Source organism: Engystomops pustulosus, chromosome 1 (genome assembly GCF_040894005.1).
Source record: "Engystomops pustulosus chromosome 1, aEngPut4.maternal, whole genome shotgun sequence".
NCBI classification, from domain to species: domain Eukaryota; kingdom Metazoa; phylum Chordata; class Amphibia; order Anura; family Leptodactylidae; genus Engystomops; species Engystomops pustulosus.
Genome location: NC_092411.1, coordinates 116,289,055 through 116,309,621, shown reverse-complemented (window position 1 = coordinate 116,309,621; position 20,567 = coordinate 116,289,055). Strand labels below are relative to the sequence as shown.

The 20,567-nt window shown below is 40.8% G+C and overlaps 1 protein-coding gene across 4 annotated transcripts in view; it reads left to right on the top strand.

Annotated features, from left to right (window-relative positions):
* The first annotated feature begins 3,155 nt into the window (after window positions 1-3,155).
* LOC140132079 (annexin A1-like) overlaps window positions 3,156-20,567 on the top strand; it is an 85,596-nt gene continuing 68,184 nt past the window's right edge. Inside the window, exons 1-8 of one of the 4 annotated variants that reach the window (XM_072150948.1) lie at window positions 3,161-3,293; window positions 11,457-11,527; window positions 11,669-11,756; window positions 14,803-14,897; window positions 15,480-15,593; window positions 15,715-15,805; window positions 18,716-18,795; window positions 19,942-19,998. In XM_072150948.1, the coding sequence (XP_072007049.1) occupies window positions 11,462-11,527; window positions 11,669-11,756; window positions 14,803-14,897; window positions 15,480-15,593; window positions 15,715-15,805; window positions 18,716-18,795; window positions 19,942-19,998 (591 nt within the window). In that variant the 5' untranslated portion in view covers window positions 3,161-3,293; window positions 11,457-11,461. Of the gene's footprint in view, window positions 3,294-6,392; window positions 6,511-11,456; window positions 11,528-11,668; window positions 11,757-14,802; window positions 14,898-15,479; window positions 15,594-15,714; window positions 15,806-18,715; window positions 18,796-19,941; window positions 19,999-20,567 lie in introns of those variants that run through there. The other 3 variants (XM_072150946.1, XM_072150949.1, XM_072150947.1) reach the window with 3 other exon arrangements.

Genomic DNA, 20,567 nt, shown 5'->3' with positions numbered 1-20,567 from the left:
TAGCCGGGACGTGAGGATTAGCCCAAAAAGGGCTATCCTCACGTCCCATTCATCCACCTACCACCCCTTCTACCTTTATAGGTAGAATCGGGGTGGTAGGTTCCCTTTAAGGCTGAAAGTAGCTTTGGCCCTTTAATGAATCTGTCAGCAGTGTTCTGCTCATTTTGCACTGTTGGTGAAGCATGAGTTATTCTTGTGTTTTCTTTTCTCACTGTATGGTTAAGTGCTACATGGTGTTGAATAATGGGACAGCAGACTGTTGCTTCTGAAAAGTTAAATATACATGTAAACCTGAAGTCTTACAGCTGACTGTATCAATAAGTGATATTACTGCCAGATGCGGATTTGAACATGTTTATGGTTGAGGTATGCTTATATTAGGTAAGACTGCATCATTGGGCTTTATCATTCCATTGTATTTCCATCTTCTAAGGGCCATTCCACACTTGCGAGTGTGATGCGTCACTGCGATCCGAGCAGCATGCGTTGCGAGTGTGATGCAAGTTAATCGCATCACACTTGCAAGTGTGGAACGGCCTTAACTGTTTGGACAAAAACCTGTTAAGACAAACTTGTTTGTTTTTTGAGGGGGGCGTGACTGGATGCCGGACTGAGCAGACTCGTGCTGGTAAGCTTTCAGGGATCCTAACCCAATCCCGCTTCCTAGGAAGTTATCCCTGGGCCAACTCACCTCACCCGTGACATCCAGACCGCCTGCTCCAGTGGTCGTGCTGCCGAGCTGGTTGCTCTCCCGACATCAATGCACCATGATACTGGATCGGGAGGTGCTCATGCAACTCTACCCTGGTCTGTCCCATATCGGTGCCTGCCACGCCATCTTAGGGCGGCAACCTGCCTTCCTCTTCTGCCGCTGCCCCACTAAGTGAAATTAACTGTTTCCAGCCCAGATCATCTGCAGGGGAGGAGGCAGGATTCTACACTGTACATAAATCTCCCTTTGCCCAGGATCTCAGTGCTGCACGTTTTGCTCAACCTAACTGTGGTCCCAATGACTCTCCTTTGCTGTCCTGTCATATATTAACCCCTTCAGAGACTGCATAATGAAGTATAGTGAAGCCTCTGTAATTCTGAACTATCCAAAGTGTTTCTCAAGGGCTTATTACTGCAAATACCCACTGGCTAACGCTTACCCAGTCTAACTGCCCACTGCTGCTGCCTAATTCTCGCCATGAGTTACAGGAGGAAGACGGCTAAACTTTCCAAAATTGTGTCAAGACCCTCTGCGCCACCCTTTGACGATGAGTCTATTGCAGAGGACCCTCCATTTGATTCACTGGAGCCACATGATGCACAAGCATGTTCTACCTCCCAAGCGGTCCTGGCGCAAATGCAAACAAATTCTGCCAAAAAACTGGGGATGTTTTCCCGTACACAACCATTCTCTCCGCAAGGGTCTCCAGGCTCCTCTCCCTCATTATTTGAGGGCTCGCAGAGCCCACCACAGCAGGAGGACTCGGAAGCTATACCTGACCTTCTGTTGGCTATTAACTTATGTTAATCCAAAATGGTCACCAAAGTGCGGCAGGACTTTGTTAAACTGAGACATGATGTACACAAAGCCAAGGAGAGAACAACTGAAAATGAGTGCAGTGTCTGAGATTGAAGACATCCAAAGGTCAGAATAGATTAGGGATCTCCAGCGTCAGATGTCGGCTTCAATTCACTGAGCGGATGACCTACAGAACTGGCTAAGAAGAAACAATGGCCGGGTAGCCAGGCTCCCTGAAAAAGTCGAGGGACCGGACCCTGTATCCTTCTTTGAAACCTGGCTTAAAAATCTGCTGCCACAGAACCCCCCCCCCCTTTTTTCACTGTTGAAAGGGCTCATCGAGTCCCTTCACGTCCTGGCTCTCCAGGGGGCAAGCTTAGACCCTTCCTTGCCCCCTGGAGAGGATGGATGTCTGGTTGTCCATGTCTTCTTCCCCACACCAATCTCGATTCCTCCCAAATCCTACACCAACATGGTTTTTCCCATTTAACTTCTGTTGATATGGCTCAGATTAAAATTATGAGCTTGAATGTCAGTGACCTAAACTCAAAGTTTTTTAGCAGGCTTTGATTTTGGATTTTATTAAACAACAAGCACCCCATATTGTGTCAATACAAGAGACCCACCTGACAGGTCAGAAGGTCCTTTCCCTAAAGCAGGCCTGGGTGTCTAGAGGGTACCACTCCTCCTACTTGGTCTACACCAGGCTTGTCCCCATACTTGTATCAAAGCACTTCCTAGGTTATACAGGTAGCGTTGGACTACTTTGCCAGTATGTGGTTCTGCATTGTACCTTGTGGGGATTTACCATAGCTTCAATATATGTCCCCCCCCCTTTGACCCACCTTCCCCTTCACTTGGTATCTAGCAAACTGGCAGCTATGCCTTCAGGATAAGTATAACCTGCTCCCTCTTAGATTTCCATTTCTTGGTTTCGGATCTTTTTATTTTCCTTTTATCTGTATACAGATCCAATACCTGGACATTAAGTGTGAGTGTATATTGTGGTACCAATAAGTAAAGCATTTTTCATATTGTTGAACTATCCATATACTCAGACCCCACCCAAACAGCTACTGGGATCCTGGAATCAATATTACAGCTCCTGCCAAACCCAAAACCTTACATACATGTATAGACTTGTTGCTGAGGAAATGCAATCCATTTCCCTTTCAACTCAATGCTACAGTAACCATATACAACCACTATACTGAACATAGATGGAGACTTCTGCCTGTTCCTCCAACTACAGCATTGATATAGGCACCTGGAGACAGCTGATAGGGTTCAAGTTTTAGACATATATCATTTGCAAACTGATGACTGATAATATCATTAAGTCATTAATATTAAAAAGACATAAGGAGTCAGAAATCCCTTTAATACTGGGAGAATATTAAAGCATTATACATGATGAAAATCAAACCTGTAGTTTTGGTGCAACAAAGCAGGAGTACTAACCACTAAAACATTGTGGTTGTCGGTTGTGATCTTAAATACAAACCTGGTAAACCTATTTATTTAAAAAATTACTTGTTATAAAGAAAAAGCTGTACAGTATTCCTGTATTTAGCTAAGGGCAAGAGAGAACAAGATGTCTTTGACTTGGCAGGGAGTGACGGACATGTCCTCCTCACAACGAGACAGCCAATAGTAGTGCGGCAGCAAATACCCTAGTGTTGCTAGGTGTGGTCTCCTAACGTTCTTATAAAACTCAGACGCCGGCGGACGCATTCTTCTGCTTAGTATTTGTGAGTCTGCTCTTCAGGAAGTTTCCTCACCAGTAAGTTCATACTTTCTTTAGTATTGCTTTTTATGTTTCTGTACTTTCTCTCTATCTTCTAATATGACTAGTATGACCACAGATGCAGATGTACTTTCCAGTGTCTGGTAGAGGTTGTTTTATTAATATGTAAAATTCAGTAATGATAAGAATACTGTATAAATATGTTAAAGCAAAAAAATTGAGTTAAGTTTAGAAAATTGGCATTGGTTCCTTTTTCTGTGGTTTCTCTCCATGGAAACATATTTGAAGTTAAGCCAAACTGTTAGTCACTCTTAATGTCCAGCCCCATACTCTTCTGTAGGAAAGTTTTAAAGATTCTACATTTTATGTTTCCATATCATGTGTTAGCTACTCTGTCTGCATTTTCTTGTTAGTTATAGAAAAAAGATGCATACCTGTGACAAAATGCTATAAAAGCAAACTCCAAAAAGCTTTCTGATTCTTTTACCATACTGGTTTTTCAGGTTCTTAGCAGTCTTTAAAGCTTCAGACAATGTTAGGTATCGCCCAAGAGATCTGTGTATCCCTACTCTTGTAAGTTGCAATAACAGAAGCTAGGACTTGCTACAATTGACACATGTAGGCTGGAGTCAATTTTAACCCCTTGATGACCACTATCAGCTTTTTACAGCAGTCATTAAAGGACATCTACCACCAGGATTAAGGTTTGTAAACAATGCACACCTACATACCATTGTGTGCCCCCTCTAACAAGATCGGATCCTCTTTTAGCTTCTTAAACCCCTGTTTTTACAAAATTTGCATGGTTTTTAAAAACTTTTATTCATAAAAACAAGGGCTTAAGAAGCTTAAAGAAGAGCAAAGCCTGTCAGAGTGCATGTAAGTATGCTTGGTTTACAAACCTTAATCCTGGTGGTAGATGTCCTTTAAGTGGTCTTCTTTCTATGATGCGGCAACAGAAGAAGATTGCAGGACATTGTGTCCTGCTGGTGCCTGGGCTTGTTCTGCATTATTATAAGCCATCCTCGGCACTAACAACCGGACTGAGAAATGCTCAGATTACGGGTTATTAACTCCTTGTGCAATGCAATCAAACATACTGATCTGCCTGTAGTAATTTTCTACTAGTCTATTCCAGAGGTAGGGCCTAATAGAAAGCCTGTCAGTAACTGACAGTTTAATGTATTGAACTACATAAATTGTGCAGTGCATTACTAAAGTGAAATACAGTACAAACATTACCAACAATTTAAAAGGTCAAAAAGAATATTGTGGAATACATAAAAATGGACTGTAAGCTAGCAATCATTAAGGCTACATTGACACACATGTATATACGTCCCCCATACACTTCTATGGGCTCATGGCACCGTACGGAGCGGTACAGTACCGCTCCGTAGAAAGATGGGACATGTCTTATCTATTTACGTGATACGGCGCCATGCGCTGTATAGTCCTATGGAGAGGGGTGAGGGTGAGCTGCGCTCATCCCCTGCTCCTCTCCGCAGCGCCAATACCGTAGTACGGCGGGCATACATCCTGTGCATGTAGCCTAATATTGAGTTTTTTGGGGTTTTTTTGGCTAGGGTTAAAATATTTCTGTAGGAGGTCGGTGCAGGTTTCTTTTTGTAAACCCTAAATTATTACCCTCCCTTAATCTATACGGTAGGCTAACACATACAAAATTTTATGGGATTATCTCTCCTTTGCTGTAGTGTGAGTCTTTTTACCAGTTTTCTTATGCAAAATCAAATATAAGGTTCCCTTTGTACATTTTGGTTTCCATATGGATCTGCTGTAAAAATTACATAGCAATGCACAACAATTCACAGTAAATCATGTAAATCATGTTTGGGGCGTGAGGTACCCTAAAGCCAAACACACCTGCATAGACATGCTGACTTCCCTTATGTACAGGGGTCCCTAGTACCCCATCTCCATAAACAGAAAGGATGAAATGTCTCACACAATTTAATATATAATCTATCTCTGCTAATGGAAGATACCACTACACATCTTCAGAGATTTTGTACCTTCAAAGGATCATTGTTGTTTTGTGTCATGAAAAGGCTAAAAACATTGGGGCATATTTATCAATCAGACACACATCTAAAATAACAACTGGATTATGCAAAGTTTAGGAAAGACAGTCCTACATTTGTAAGATTTATCATTCAGGATTAGGCAAGTGCACATGAAGGCCTCATGCACATAAACATATTATGAGGACATGTGGTAGCCATTCCTTCAGTGCCTAACACTCATCCTCATTTACTTCTATGGCCGTATGGCCACTCCTGTCAATTCCACAGCCCTGTGCATAAGGCAACTGCCCAGGCTGCAAATTATGGAACCGGTCCTTTTTCTTCTGTCATTGAAGTTGGGCTGCAAACAAGGGACTGTGGACTTGTTTTTTTTTTGCATTTAAGGAAACTGCACACATAATCTAAGACTGTGTTGTATAACTATTGAAAAGTATGGGGGAGATGTTTTATACATAAAGGAGCATCGGCGTATGATGGCAGGCAGGCCTCCTGCCCTTGTGTCCTTTTAGATACATCATCAAGGGGCATAGTTGGGCGGAGCGGCTGCCGGGCAAACTACGCCAGGTTTGACGTATTTGTCAGTATTCTCTCTGAAAATATTATGGTTAGAATTTAAACTTGAAAAGAGCCCTTATAGTGCTATTCCGTAGAGAGTTAATAGACATGGACCACAAGATGTGATCACTAGATGTACTTCTTGGTAAGTGATGTTTTACTGTACATGGAACAATAGCTACTTTAAATCAAACAAGAGGAAATTTTACTTTCTTACACTTCCCTGGAGCTATTGCCTTAGTACAGAAGTATTGTATTCTGCAGTTGCACATTTTTAAATTGATATGTAATTCATTAAATGTATTAATGCAGGAAATGTTAACTTATCACTTAAAGGGGTATTCCGGGAATAAGCATAATTCCTATACAAATGGGTCCTTAAAATATAAGCTAATATGTAAATTGATGTTATTTTAGAATTTTGCTCGTTTTAGCAGAAAAATGCATTCACATTCACTGTACTGGAGAATTAAAATCTTACTGGCCCTTTAATCAGTCCACTTATTTCCTCCGTGCGGAGAAGACACAGGACAGAAGATGACTGCTGGTCACATGTCCACATGTCCTACACCTGTCTGGGCAGGTCATCAGTTCACCACTATGTTTGGCTGTATTCGGTTGGTTGCAGTGCATGCAGTATGGCCAGTGCTGTGGTGAGACATCTCAGTGAGACAATGTGCAGTGACGGCAGTTACACATCTATACTATGGTAACAGAGGAAGAAAACCTGTTAGATCATCACTGGAAGCAGAGCATAAGAGGTAGGAGGAGTTACTGAGAACTAAAGGATCTGGGGACTTGTAGTCTACAGTGGCAGCCATCTTGGTGATAACTCCTCATTCTTTAGAGAGGCCATAAAATCAAACTATTTAAGCTCAATTTTGAGACTAATGACATTGAGTTATGTTATATTCATTTATTTATAACATCAAGGGTTTTTGTATTAGATGTTCGTATTCCCGGAATACTCTTTAAAGGAAAACAACCACTTTAATTAAGAAAAAACAAACTACAGATACTCACCCCACTCCTCTTCTTTCTGATCCCAGCGCTTGTCTTCTTCAATGTTGACATGCCAGGATCGCTTAGATAAGACTTCTAATTAGCTGCCATGAATGTGGGGACAAGATGTCCCGTGCTCTGGGCTTTTAATTATGCACATCCTCCCCACCTCCTGCCTCTCGCGTGATGTCACCTCTATCCTAGGTGGCGAGGGTGTCCTTAATTAGTGCCGGACATCTTGCCCCTCGGCTCCGCCTGCTAAATTATAAATCTATTTACTAGGCAATCCCGGAATGTCAACAAAAAGGGGACCAGTGCCGGAATTGGAATGAAGAGGAGGAGGGGTTAGTATCTGTAGTTTGTTTTTTTCTGTAGTAAAAGTTGTTGTTTTCCTTAAACATAGCACATATTGGGAATGTGTTAAAGTCTGCTGCATTTACCATTTAAGCATGTAAGCAATATTTTTTTTCTTTTCATTTATGTTGAGCTTTAATTTTATTTCCAGCCTGCTTTGGAAAACTTTGTAAGGGGAAATGAGTCACTTTATAAAGCAGGAAAGATAACATTTCATTTTGTATGGGATTAGAGCTCCAGAGTCATGGACTCATGGGGGGACATGTATCTTTTATTGGGCTTGGCGTTTTATTTATTTGCAACTTATTGTGGGGTATGTTCACATTGTGGAATTTTTTTTACTCCTAAAACAAATGCCCTTAAAAGTTTGCCATGGGCAAGTTTGCTGCAGTGGTTATAGCTATTCCTTGTGTTTAACCCCTTAATGCCGCAGCCCTTTTTCATTTTTCACTCCTCACCTTCAAAAATCTATAACTTTTTTATTTTTCCATGTATAGAGCTGTGATGGCTTATTTTCTGTGTAACAAATTACACTTCAAAATGGTGGTATTTAATATTCCATGCCGTGTATTGGGAAGCAGGAAAAATTTCCTAATGCAGTCAAATGGGTAAAAAACGCATTTGTGCCGTATTCTTGTGGGCTTGGATTTTTACGGATTTCACTGTATGCCCCAAATGACATGTCTACTTTATTCTTTGGGTTGGTACAATTACAGAGATACCAAATTTGTATAGGTTTTGTAATGTTTTTATACATTTAAAAAAATTAAAACCTCCTGTATAAAAAATGTTTTTTTTTGGATTTTGACATCTTCTGGCACTAATAACTTTTTTTATACTTTGGTGTACAGAGCTTTGGGAGGTGTTGTTTTTTGTGGATTTTGATGACATTTACAGTGTTATTAATTTTAGGACTGTGCAATCTTTTGATAACTTTTTATAGAATTAAATTTTTTTTTTTAAATGGCAAAAAAGTGCCATTTTCGACTTTGGGACGGATTTTCTGTTACGGGGTTAAACACAGTGAAAATAAGTTATCATATTTCTATAGATGGGGCATTTTCAGACGCGGCGATACCTAATGTGTTTATAATTTTTACTGTTTATATTTATATCAGTTCTAGGAAAAGGGGGGTGATTTGAGTTTTTAGGTTTTTTATTATAATTTTTATTTTTTTTTTTTTATTTTTACTATTTTTTAGACACCCTAGGGTACTTTCACCCTATGTTGTCTGTACGATCCTATCATATACTGCCATACTGCAGTATGGCAGTATATGTGGATTTTACTCCCCATTTATTCCAATGTGCTGATAGCACATTGTAATGAATTGGTTAACCCGAAGTAGCCTCGAGTCTTCGGAAGACCTACCACGTCGACGGATCGTCGCTCCCCGATGATGTCAGTTGGAACGACGATCTTTTTGAAGCCGCCGGGGGCGATCAGCGGGAAAACACATCAGTGGCAATATGCAGCAAAGACTTACCGGCTATGGAGAGCGCTCAGCCCGTGAGCCCTCTCCATGCACCCGCACCCGGCATGTGACGTAATACTGCGTCACATGTCGGTAAGGGGTTAACCCAATAACAGAAAATACGCCAAAATGTCTGAAATAATACTTTTTCACCATATTGGAAATAGAAAGTGATCAAAAAGTCAACTTATCTCACAAAAAAGGCACCTTACACAGCTCTGTAAACCGAAGTATGAAAAAGTAATTGGCATCAAAATATGGAGAAACAAAAGCCCAGTAAAAGCCGATCAAGAAACGGCACAAATGCGTTTTTCCATTTTCACCGCAATTGGAATTTTTTTCTGCTTCCCAGTCCCACCCCTACTTAGTACCATTAGTTACACAGAAAACAAGACCTCAAACAGCTTTGTACAAAGAAAATTAAAGTTATAGATTTTTTTTTTAAGGTGGAGAGTGAAAAATGGAAACACAGAAAAAAGGAGCATGTCATTAAAAAAAAAAGCTTCTAAGACACATCTGACCAGCAGAAAAAGAAAAAAAAAGGAAAACGCACACAGCCAGGCTTAAGATGCATTTGTCTTATGGTGTGCCTTCAGGTTTATGCTTCTTAAACATATATTATTTGGGTGGTTATGTATGATGAGTGTAACATTTTCCATTTTTTTTTACAAATAAGTGCAATATATTTCAAATCAAATATAGCATTGATGTGAAGTACAACATGTCATGAAAAAACAGGTTGAGGTTTTTCAGCACATTTTTTGTACTGAAAAACTTGGCTTATACTCGAGTATATACAGTATTTGCTGAAGTTCAATCTATTACATTGTAATAAACTGAATAGAATGCTAAAAGTTAGGTACATGTGATTAGATAACTGAACTTCCATTCATCTCAATAGTATAGTTTTATAATTGATTTTTTTTTTTTTATGTTCTGAGAGAAGGACATAATTTTCTGAAACACATCTGCAGAGTGTAAATACAGGCAGTCCCTTCCGTAAGAAAACCCTAGTTACAGACGGACCACTCTGCCCACTATATGCTGCAGCTCTCTGGGTTCTTTACTTTAGTCCCAGGCTGCAATGATCAGCTATATGGTGTCTGTAATAAAGTTTTATTGATAACCGTTGTTCTCATTACAGCAAAAAAAAATTGAAAATCCAGGTGCGTCTGTACCTCCAGACAATTTTTTTTCTCGGTTCCAATTATAAAATATACAGTTCTGACTTGCATACAAATTCAACTTAAGAACAAACCTACGGAACCTATCTTGTACGTAACCAAGGGACAATATACACTTTTTGGGTTTGATTTAATTAAAATGTTTACTTCATTATGATTTTTGGCCTTTATTCACTCTGTGCATGGCTCATAAATCTGCACAGCCAAATCTCCACTAAAAAAGCAGCAAAGCTACTTGAGTATCTCCGGTTTTATTTTCTTTCTTTGAAAAATAGATGCGTGTAATTAAGACATTTTAATAAATTTTTTTTTTAGGTGCTTAGGTCCAAGTGGAATCAATTGGAATACCAATTTGGGACATATATGAGCATTTGATTATTCTTATTTCAAATATTAATGGATGAAAAAAAGTGGCTATTTGGGCACTATTTTTCGTTATGTTTACGGCCGGGAATAATCATTTTAATAGTTTGATAGAACCAACATTTTGGGATGTGGCAATACTGAACATCTTTACCTAATGCAGTGATTTTCAACCTGTGTGCCGTGGCACACTAGTGTGCCGCGACACATGGTCGGGTGTGCCGCGGGGAAAGTTCCCCAAACTATGGTGCCCCCTGTGTTTTGTTTCCCGGCAATGCACAGCGATGTAAAATGAGAAATACTATAGTCATGAGGCTGGAGTACTACAAGTACCAGCTCATATGCTGAGTATATGAGCTGGCACTTGTACTCTGGCCTCATGGCCTTAGTACTTCTCATTGTACCCCTTTATTTTGCAGTATATGAGCCACATAATAATCAGCACCATATACTAAAAACAGGGAGAAACTGAAAACTGTTGAGGAAGAGGTTTCACACTCATTTACTGAGTGAGTAAAATAAATTTAGAATCTATATTATTAACTATATGTATAATATGACTGTTTTAGTGTCATTTTGTGCTATTTTGGTTGGTGGTGTGCCCCAGGATTTTCTAAGTATAAAAAGTGTGCCGCGGCTCAAAAAAGGTTGAAAATCACTGACCTAATGCACGCGCTGGGACATGGTGACGGTGGGCATGTCAGGTTGCTGTAGGAAGTCATAGGGAGTTGAACCCCTGTAAACAGGCACACCACACTGAGGGATGGTGGCTCGGTATATAGGGAGCGCCAAAGGAGTTAAATACAGCCCGCCTCTATAATTTTTATCAAAGTCGGAAAACCCCTTTTATGTAAAATAAATTTGCTACCTTGTAGACTTCCATCCAATGCATTTGCGTTGTAGTATAATTTTGTTGACTCCCTTTGTTTCATGTTTTTTTTTTTTTTTTGCTGGGCCAACGTTCTGCAGTTTTTCTGTCTTTAAACAGTGTGATGTTCCTTTGGTGGCTGCTCACTTTGTGAGATTCTTTGATATTCTAAAATCAGTCTTGTAACCTGTCTTACTGTTCTGTGACCCTGTCTTACGTTTCTGTGCACATAGTTAGGGACCACTGCCCAGTTGTCGCCTGCACATTAGTGCAGGGATGACAAGCAGGCAGAAACAGAGGTTCTATGAAGTTCAGCTCCCTGTTTTGACATTTCTGTTACCTTATTTTTACAGATACCATGTCTCTTATTCAGGAATTCCTAAAATACGCTGCATTCATGGGCGGCCCAGCTGAAGATTCACCTGTAAGCTTTCAATGCTATTATAATAAGCACATAAGTTTCCCAGTTCTTTTTCTCAAATTTAATGTTTGTTGATGACCTTCTAACTCACTGTTTAATTACATCCATTATCTGTCTTTTGATGGACAATTTTCCACTCTCCAGCAAAAAGCTAGTGGAGGTCTGAAGGGGGCTCCAACTTATGATGCTACTGCAGATGCTACTGCTTTAGACAACGCTATAAAAGCTAAAGGTTGGTGTGTTTTATAAATGTGAATTTAGGGCATACTAGTTTTGAGACAACAATATTGTTATGTTTTTATATGTATGTGAGAAGGTTGCTAAAAATGTGTATATGTATTATTGTCAGTGACCTTTTAAAAGTTTATAAAACTTTAAAAAAAGCTTGTCGGCACTCCCATAAATTTAAATGTGGTGCATTCAGTGCAGCTGTGGGAAGGAGGTCAGTACACCTCCGTTCTCGAGATAGGTGAAGGTCGCAGAATGGACCTGCATTGATCATTTATTTATAGCATATCCTGTGGATATTTCATGACTAGAATACCCCTTTAACAACAAAGTTACTGAGCCTTGTACATAACTTTTGGCCATCAGAGTCAAAAGTCAGGTGTCATTGTCAGGTATCAAATTTACAATTACAGTATATGATCTTTGACTGTGACTCCTGACCCTGTCGTAAAATGAACCCTATGTATAATCCAAGTGACGCATCCTCTATTAGTTTTTTATTATTTGATTACTTTTTTATTGTATTGTTATGTCTTTTTACCTTTAAAGAGAAACATAAAAATTTTACAAGAAATAAGAATATTTTTTTTATCGTTATATTCTGACACACATTTTCATCCAAGTTTAATTATTAGTAGGACAAGCTGATGAATTTATCAATAATATTATATAAAAAAATGAATGGATAGCAAAATAGCAAAAATTGGTGATTTGGATTTGCATGTTGGGAAAACCCTTTTAACACTGCACTGTGATTCCCAAGTTCATAGTTTAATTAACTAACTTAAACCTAAGTTGCCAAATACAAAGCCAAACATAAACTAATATCATGGCTCCCCCCCCCCCCCCTCCGAGGTTCATAAAATATATACAATGCATAAACAGCCCCATACAAATTATAGACAAACTTTTATGTATGGATTTTAGTGTATGCAGCACTATCCCACTAAGTTACCTTAGACATTCTCCCCCCAAGTTAAACAAATCCCTCCTTAACATAAATAGTATCCCCCCTTTAATTAAAATGTAGAGTGTATTTCAAATTATAATATTAGTACATAAATACAGCACCATTGTGCAGTTCAATACATAAGTACAGAACTAGAACGAGAAACCCCTCACCAGGACCAATTCCCAGTCACACTGCATACTACCCCCTGTATAAAGATATCCAACACACTGCTCCCCCACCAGTATATTGGGAGCCAGCAGACTCCAGCCCGAACAGTATATAGGTAGCTCCAGCACACTACAGCCAACCCCTCCATTATATAGGTAGCCCCAGCACACTATAACAAACCCCCCAGTATATAGGTAGCCCAGAAAAATGCAGCTTACCCCCAGTATAAAGATAGCCTCAGCACACTGTAACCCAGTATATAGGGAACCCTAGCACACTGCAGTCACTTCCCCTTCAGTATATACAGATACAGCACTGGAAAAAATGACTGGCATAGCCTGTTAACCAGACTTGATAATTTAGTTTGTAGTGTAAGTGAATGGAGGGAACTGCCATTTTCTGAGATAACTCAGTCATCTTATTTTAAGTCCTTTTTAACCAGCACTGCATCTGTAGGTAGCCCCAGCACAATGCAGCCCCCCAGTACATAGGTAGCCACAGCACACTGATATCACACACTTTAGTATATAGGTAACCCCAGCACAATGCAGCTTACCCTGCAGTATATCGGCAGCCCCAGCACACTGCAGCCACCCCCCTTTAGTATATAGGTAGCCCCAGTACAATGCAGCTTCTCCCCATTATATAGGTAGCTGTCAAGGTTTACAATGAAGCAGGAAACTGTATAAAGCCTTACTCTAAGACTAAACTATTCCCTGCCTGCGGGTGATGGTCAGCTTACCCGGGCTAGCTCTGGGCCCAAAACTTCTCTCTCTCTCAATACAAAGATCTTTTTCAGTTAGTTGGCAAAAGAACTAAAGGATACTAGGGTCTGGTGTACTAAATTTGGACCCCTGTAACAAAAAAAATGCTGCAAGTAAAAACTTGGCGAACAAGCAACGCCAGCATGAACACAAACACACAACCGAGACTGATTGCAGGAAGAAGGGCAATAGAGTGGACAGGAATAGTGGATAACAATCAGAGCAGGTTTAAAAAACACTTGCTAGAAAATAAACACGGGCAAAGGGGAACAGACAGGAAAGTGGTGAGTAAATACAAGAGAAAAGACCAACTTCACAGGATCTCTCACCACAGTCAAAGAAACAAGCTACTTAGTAAGTATAGATATTCCTACAGAACAGAGCCAGGGCTGCAGATACAACAATACCTAGCAAATACTGAATGACAAAACTCCTGATTATGCAACTTACCACAGCTGAAACTTAAAAACACCAGCAGGTAATGCAGAAACACCAGCAACAAAAAGACAGGTAATATCAGACTACATTGCCCAGTGGTAGAGAAAGGCGACAGGATGCCGGTTCAAATCCTGACTGTAGCCCCAACACACTGCAACCCCCCCAAGTATATAGGTAGCCCCAGTACACTGCAGTCAACCCCCCCTCATACTTTAGAAAAAGAAAACAATTTCTGGTGCTCCACATGGCAGTAGTGTGACCCAGCTCTGTGTGTTGGGCCCTTGCACACATTATCAGGTCACGAGATGCCGCGTCGTAGTGTGCGCGTAGGCCCAGTGCATGTAGATGGGTTGCGCTAATGCCGAAGAAAGGAGAGGAACCACAGGGAGCGCCAGAAGGTGAGAACTTTTTTTTTTCTGGGGGCAATGGGCAGCTGCAATCGCCCTTTGTTTCTTCAACCGTGTTGCGCCTGGGGATGTTTCCTGCCGCACCCGGTGGAAGAAAAGGTCCTGGTATAATACCCTACATGGATATTATTGTCATAGTTTAAATTAGAAATGAGCAATTTTACTATGACAATACAATACCTTGAGTGTATAACGTTAACATTATCACTCATTGCTCCGTCCTCTGTCTTTTCTACCAATGTTTTATAAGACCGTGTAGCAGTGAAATGTTGTATTTTCCAAGTTGTAGTGCTGTAATTATAATAGTTTCCTTTTTAAAAGGTGTTGATGAAGCAAAGATAATTGCCGTTTTGACAAAAAGAAATAATACTCAGCGCCAGGCCATTAAAACAGCATACCAGTGCTCCACTGGAAAGGTAAGTACAGTGAAACATACCAGCACTCTTAGAAGAGCACCCATAATCTGGTATAGAAATTTCTGTGCGGAAAAGGAGTTTAATACCACAAAACTGTAAGCAATTTGGCTGGTTGTCCAAAAGAGGTTTTACTACATGAAAAAACAAATGTCAAATAACGTTATCTAAGGGAATCTAATCTCATTAAGGCCAGCCCACATGACCGTGCAATACAGAAATGCTGGACAGATTTTACAGACCACAGTGTTCAGTACTGGACCCCGAACATCATACTAATATATGATGCACCAAGGCCCTTTTTCCCCCGCCAGGAAAAAAAAACACTGAAATGTCATCACTCCTTGCATCATAGTGAAAACTCCCCCAGGCACTGTTCTCTCATGGTGGGTGACCTTCAGACAAAAATGGTTCCAAAACCACCAAACAACCTCTTTGAGGACATTTCTTATTAACAAAAGGAATGGTTGCAGATAATTTTGCATACATTTCCAGGTAGTGAAATCTTACAGTGTAAAAGAATCTATCATGTACTTTAATAAATTTGTTTCCATGTAAAACTATAAAATGTATTTTTGTTTCAAGCCTCTAGAGGAAGCTTTGAAGAAGGCCCTCTCTGGTCACTTTGAGGAGGTTGTCTTGGCTTTGCTGAAGACCCCAGCTGAATATGATGCTCAGGAACTGAAACGTGCCACCAAGGTACAGGGTTTGTTTAATAAAGTCTAGATTTTTAATGTATAGTACTGTATATGAATGGTCATACTGAAAACAACTAAATACAGACATCTAAGTAACCACTTGTTTATATCTATTCACTTAGGGTCTGGGAACTGATGAGGATACCCTAATCGAAATTTTAGCATCTAGAACAAACAAAGAGCTTAGAGAAATCAATAGAGTCTACAAAGAATGTAAGTATTAAGAACATCAGGACACAGTCCTCCAAATGGAGTCAATCACCTAATTTCTACATATACATTTTACCTCATATCATAAGCTGGGGACCGGTCCATCATGATGCTTAGACCTCATGATGTATCTGCTGGCCCTGCAGCACTGGTGGACAAAAGTACATTAGGTCCACATATTTAATTAATAATTATACTCGTGTATAAGCTGAGTTTTTCAGCACAAAAGAATGTGCTGAAAAAAACCTCACCTCGGCTTATACACGAGTCAATAAAAAAATAAAATTATATACTCGCCCACTGGCAGCCCCGATGTTCAGCGCGGTTCCCCATGTCCGCACGGCTCCGCTTCTTTCTTCCTTGCAGCTCCTCTTCTGTCTTCTTTGAAAGCCTGCCGGCCGGAACGAGGCTTGGCCACGCCCTGCAGGCTTTTGAAGAAGACTGAAGATTGAAGAGGAGCTGCAAGGAGGAAAGAAGCGGAGCCGCACCAACATCGGGGAGTTGTGCTGAACATCGGGGCCGCCGGAGGGTGAGTATATAAGTTTATTTTTTTATTATAAGGGTGGGCTGGCTGTATACTACAGGGGGCAGGCTGGGCTGGCTGTATACTGCTGGGGGCAGGCTGGGCTGGCTGTATATTGCTGGGGGCAGACTCCGCTGGCTGTATATTGCTGGGGGCAGACTCCGCTGGCTGTATACTGCTGGGGGCAGGCTGGGCTGCCTGTATACTGCTGGGGGCAAGCTAGGCTGATTGTATACTGCTGGGGGCAAGCTAGGCTGCTTGTATACTGCTGGGGGCAGGCTGGGCTGGCTGTATACTGCTGGGGGAAGGTTGGGCTGGCTGTATACTACTGGGGGCCTGCTGGGCTGGCTGTATACTACTGGGGGCCTGCTGGGATGGCTGTATACTACTGGGGGCTGTCTGGCTATATACTGGGAGGCTGTGACCAATGCATTTCCCACCCTCGGCTTATACATGAGTCAATAGGTTTCCCAAGTTTTTGGTGGTAAAATTGTGGGTCTCGGCTTATACTCAAGTATATATGGTACATTGCTTCTAGGCCAGTTTTCTGACGTGGAGGCACTGATAAATCTTCACTGTACTGTTGCTGAGAACACTGGAGGTATATAGAATATACCTTTGTTTCACCTGGCTATATTGCCAATTAAATGTAAATGAAGTTTTAGTTCTTATGCCAAAGAATACCTTGCTACCTCCAGGGAATCGCTTTAACCTTCTCCTGCCTTCCATTCTGCTTTCTGCACCACCTTATGGAGCTAAGGTTCAGACCCCCCCCCCCTTTTCTTCTGCATCACACTAAGCCTCACAGGAGAAATCTTGATGCAATGCACATACAGCCTGTACAGTACAGCATGAAGATCCAGGTACAGCTGTTGGAGAGAGAAGTGGGCAGTGAAAATGTTTCTTTGGTCTTAGAGCCAAATGAAACAAAGTTATGCCTAAAGTAATTTAACTGGTGACAGGTTCTAATTCACTATGCTATATTGATTTTAAAAGTGTCAGCATTCTGAATCATATAAGTATTTTATGAAGCTTTATTTCACATTACCTGGCTCATGCTGACAGCAGTGTGTGGTTAGTTCAAGGAAAGGGGGCAGCTGCAGTAGCCAGTGTGTGTCTCCTCATGCATTCTTCTGCCCTTTCCCCCATTATCCAGACCCCTCCCTTCTTCCAGTCATGTGCATTGAGCAGGCAGGGGAGGGAAAGGGGTGGTTGGAGAAGAGGAGAATGCATGAGGCAACAGAGGCTCGTAGTCTGCTGCAGGCGACCCAAGAACTCACCACATTCTTCTAGCATGGAGCCAGGTAATGTGAAATAAAGTTTTACAAAGTTGTGGCAATTTTCAGAGTGCTAACATAAGCATTTATTTTTAAATCAGAAAAGCATAGGCTTTGGAATCTGTCAACAGCTAAAAATGACATTACTTGTGAAAGGTTCGCTTTATCAACACTTTAGGGGCAGTTTTATATGTAAGGTTGTTGATTTTTGCAGACTGGATCAGGTATTTGTAAAAGCAGGAACATACTTATACTTAAATTTCTCTGATGCTCTGATTCAGTGCAGAATTTCCCATCATTGCCAGCCTTTGTTGGCATACAAAATCTCAGCAGTGACATTACAAGGGGGGTAACCGAAGGGTGCAAATACATGGTCTGCTCATGATGTGGATGGGATGCAGTTAAGTTGCGGTTGCCCACATCCAGTTAACACATTTTGTGGAAAATGCACAACAAAATAATTATTTAGCAGGAAAGCCACACTAAGGCCCACTCCTACGTCAGCCATCCCCTTTCAAGGCCCTTCCATGCCCACTTGGTGTGGAGGTGGTGTGTAGGGGGAAATAATCACAATTTCTGGTGTTTTGCATTGTGATTGTGATATTTGTGATTGTGATATTTCAGAACCTGTAGTCCAAAAAATGGCGTACAAACCCTGATAAATCTCCCCCTATTCCATTAAAGAGTAGAGCATGTCCTAGTCTGAACTGCTTTCACTATACTGTGATAAAGAATCTTGCTATTATAAACTTCTGAAATTCATCTGGATTTTCACAACTTGGATCAACCAGTCTGTTAAAAAGATAGAAAACACAAAGTAGAACACACAAAAACCTTGCCCATCTGTAATGATCAATGGACATGTGTTAACCTCAAAATGGTGCAAATGTCAATCACAAAGTCTGGGTGGGGTCCATAGCTGAGGGCTATTCCATGCATATTTTCTTCAAGCAATCAATCAGTCTAGGCATGGCCCTAGCCTAAGGGCAGAAGAGGTAAGACATGATTTCCACATTACACTGATCTGATGAGGGGAACAAACAGTGCTATGTATGATTATATGTGTTATAATATTATGCATGCACCTATAAGACTGTCTTAATTGTTCTACAGTATTCAAGACGGATCTGTCCAAGGATATAACCTCAGATACATCTGGAGATTTCCAGAAAGCATTGCTGGCACTTTCAAAGGTACTTATATATACAGTGGTATCAGTAATGAACTGTACATTACAAGGGAAAACACTCTGTACTTTAAGCACATAAAAAGGTGGAGATTGGGTCCAAGCACTTTTGAACCATTTATGTGGCAAATCCTGGCACCATAATAGGAATGGGGCATTTCTTTGATATGGGGGCCACTTTCATCCATAATAATTACAGATCTATAGAGAGTATTTTTGCATTGTACTGTCCACTAATGTTGGGGTGATGTGAGGCACATAATATTGGTTGCAAATTTACTAAAGAATTCAGATATATTAAAAAGGAAAACTCAGACACATCTGAGCAGCAGAAAAGCAGACAAAGAAAAAAAGCCAGGAGGCAGACTTTAAGGAAACCTGTCACAAAGAATATGACTTTTACCTAGTGGCAGGTTCCAATAGCCTTTGCTGTGCCTCAGCATTCTGAGAGAGGAGCAGCTGCAGCCTATATGTGCCTATGTCAGTCTTCTCCACACTAGTGATGTGTGCAAACGAACAGGCTCACCTTAGTGAGCCGATGGCTCACTTAACCCTGCCCTAACTGGCTCACCATACCCCCTTTAACCTGATACAATCGGGTTAAAAGGGGAGTGGTGTGGGGTGACTGATTGGCCTGCCGCTCTCTATTATATATTTAAAAGGGAGCCAATACTGAGTGGAGCCTAATGAGCCAGCTCACTAAGAAGAGCCAGACTTCCCATCACTGCTCCACATTCATCTCACTCCCTCCCCACTTCCTGAAGGGAGGAGAGGAGGAATACATGAGGAGACAAAGGCACACACAGGCTGCAGCTGCCCTTCTCCTGGACTCGGCATATGGTGCTGGCATGGAGCCAGGTAATGTAAATCAGACTACTATAAACTACTGAAATGATACAGAATGCTGACAAAGGCATCTTAAAAATCAGCATAGCATAGGCTATTGGAACCTGATAGCAGTTAAAAATCACATTGATTACAGATACATCTACCCCATTGTTTTTCTGTACTTACTGCTAGAATATGTTCATGCAGTGCAAACGGTAATATTGTGTAAACATAAGATACTTAGATGGTATATGACATCAATAAAGACTGTTTTATTAGCAGAGTACCTAGGTATAGTCCTAACATGGCTGTCCATGTGTTCTAGGGGGACCGCAGTGAAGACACCCGTGTAAATGATGAACTTGTGGATACTGACGCCAGGGTAAGTGAATCTTTTGTCAATTACAGCTTTTTGCATGTCTGCAAACACGATTTTGTACAATACAAAGTATATTTGTACACTACAGCATATGATGTTGCTAGCATTGCTATCACTATAGAAAGATAACTATCCGTGAACAATACACTCATATAAAACATAGCTCATAGGCTTTACTAAGAAAAAAAATAAAGCAAAATTTAACTAGACTCTAAGTAATCATGCAATGCATTCAAAATTGAAAACAATAGCAGAGTTATTGGTATCGGCCATAGTGTTGTAAACAGGTTATGTAATGTTAAACGTGGTTTCATTTGTGCGGGGCCAGAACTGATAAAATAGTTTACAGAACTCAGAAAACATTTGTGTTAGAATGGTGCAATGAAATATTATTTAGGTTGATACAGTAAATGTATAATTCATTATAATCTATTTTAGGGTGATTAATAGAGATGAGCGAACATACTCGTCCGAGCTTGATGCTCGATCGAGCATTAGCGTACTCGTAACTGCTCGTTGCTCGGACGAGTATTTCGCCCGCTCGAGAAAATGGCAGCTCCCGCCGTTTTGCT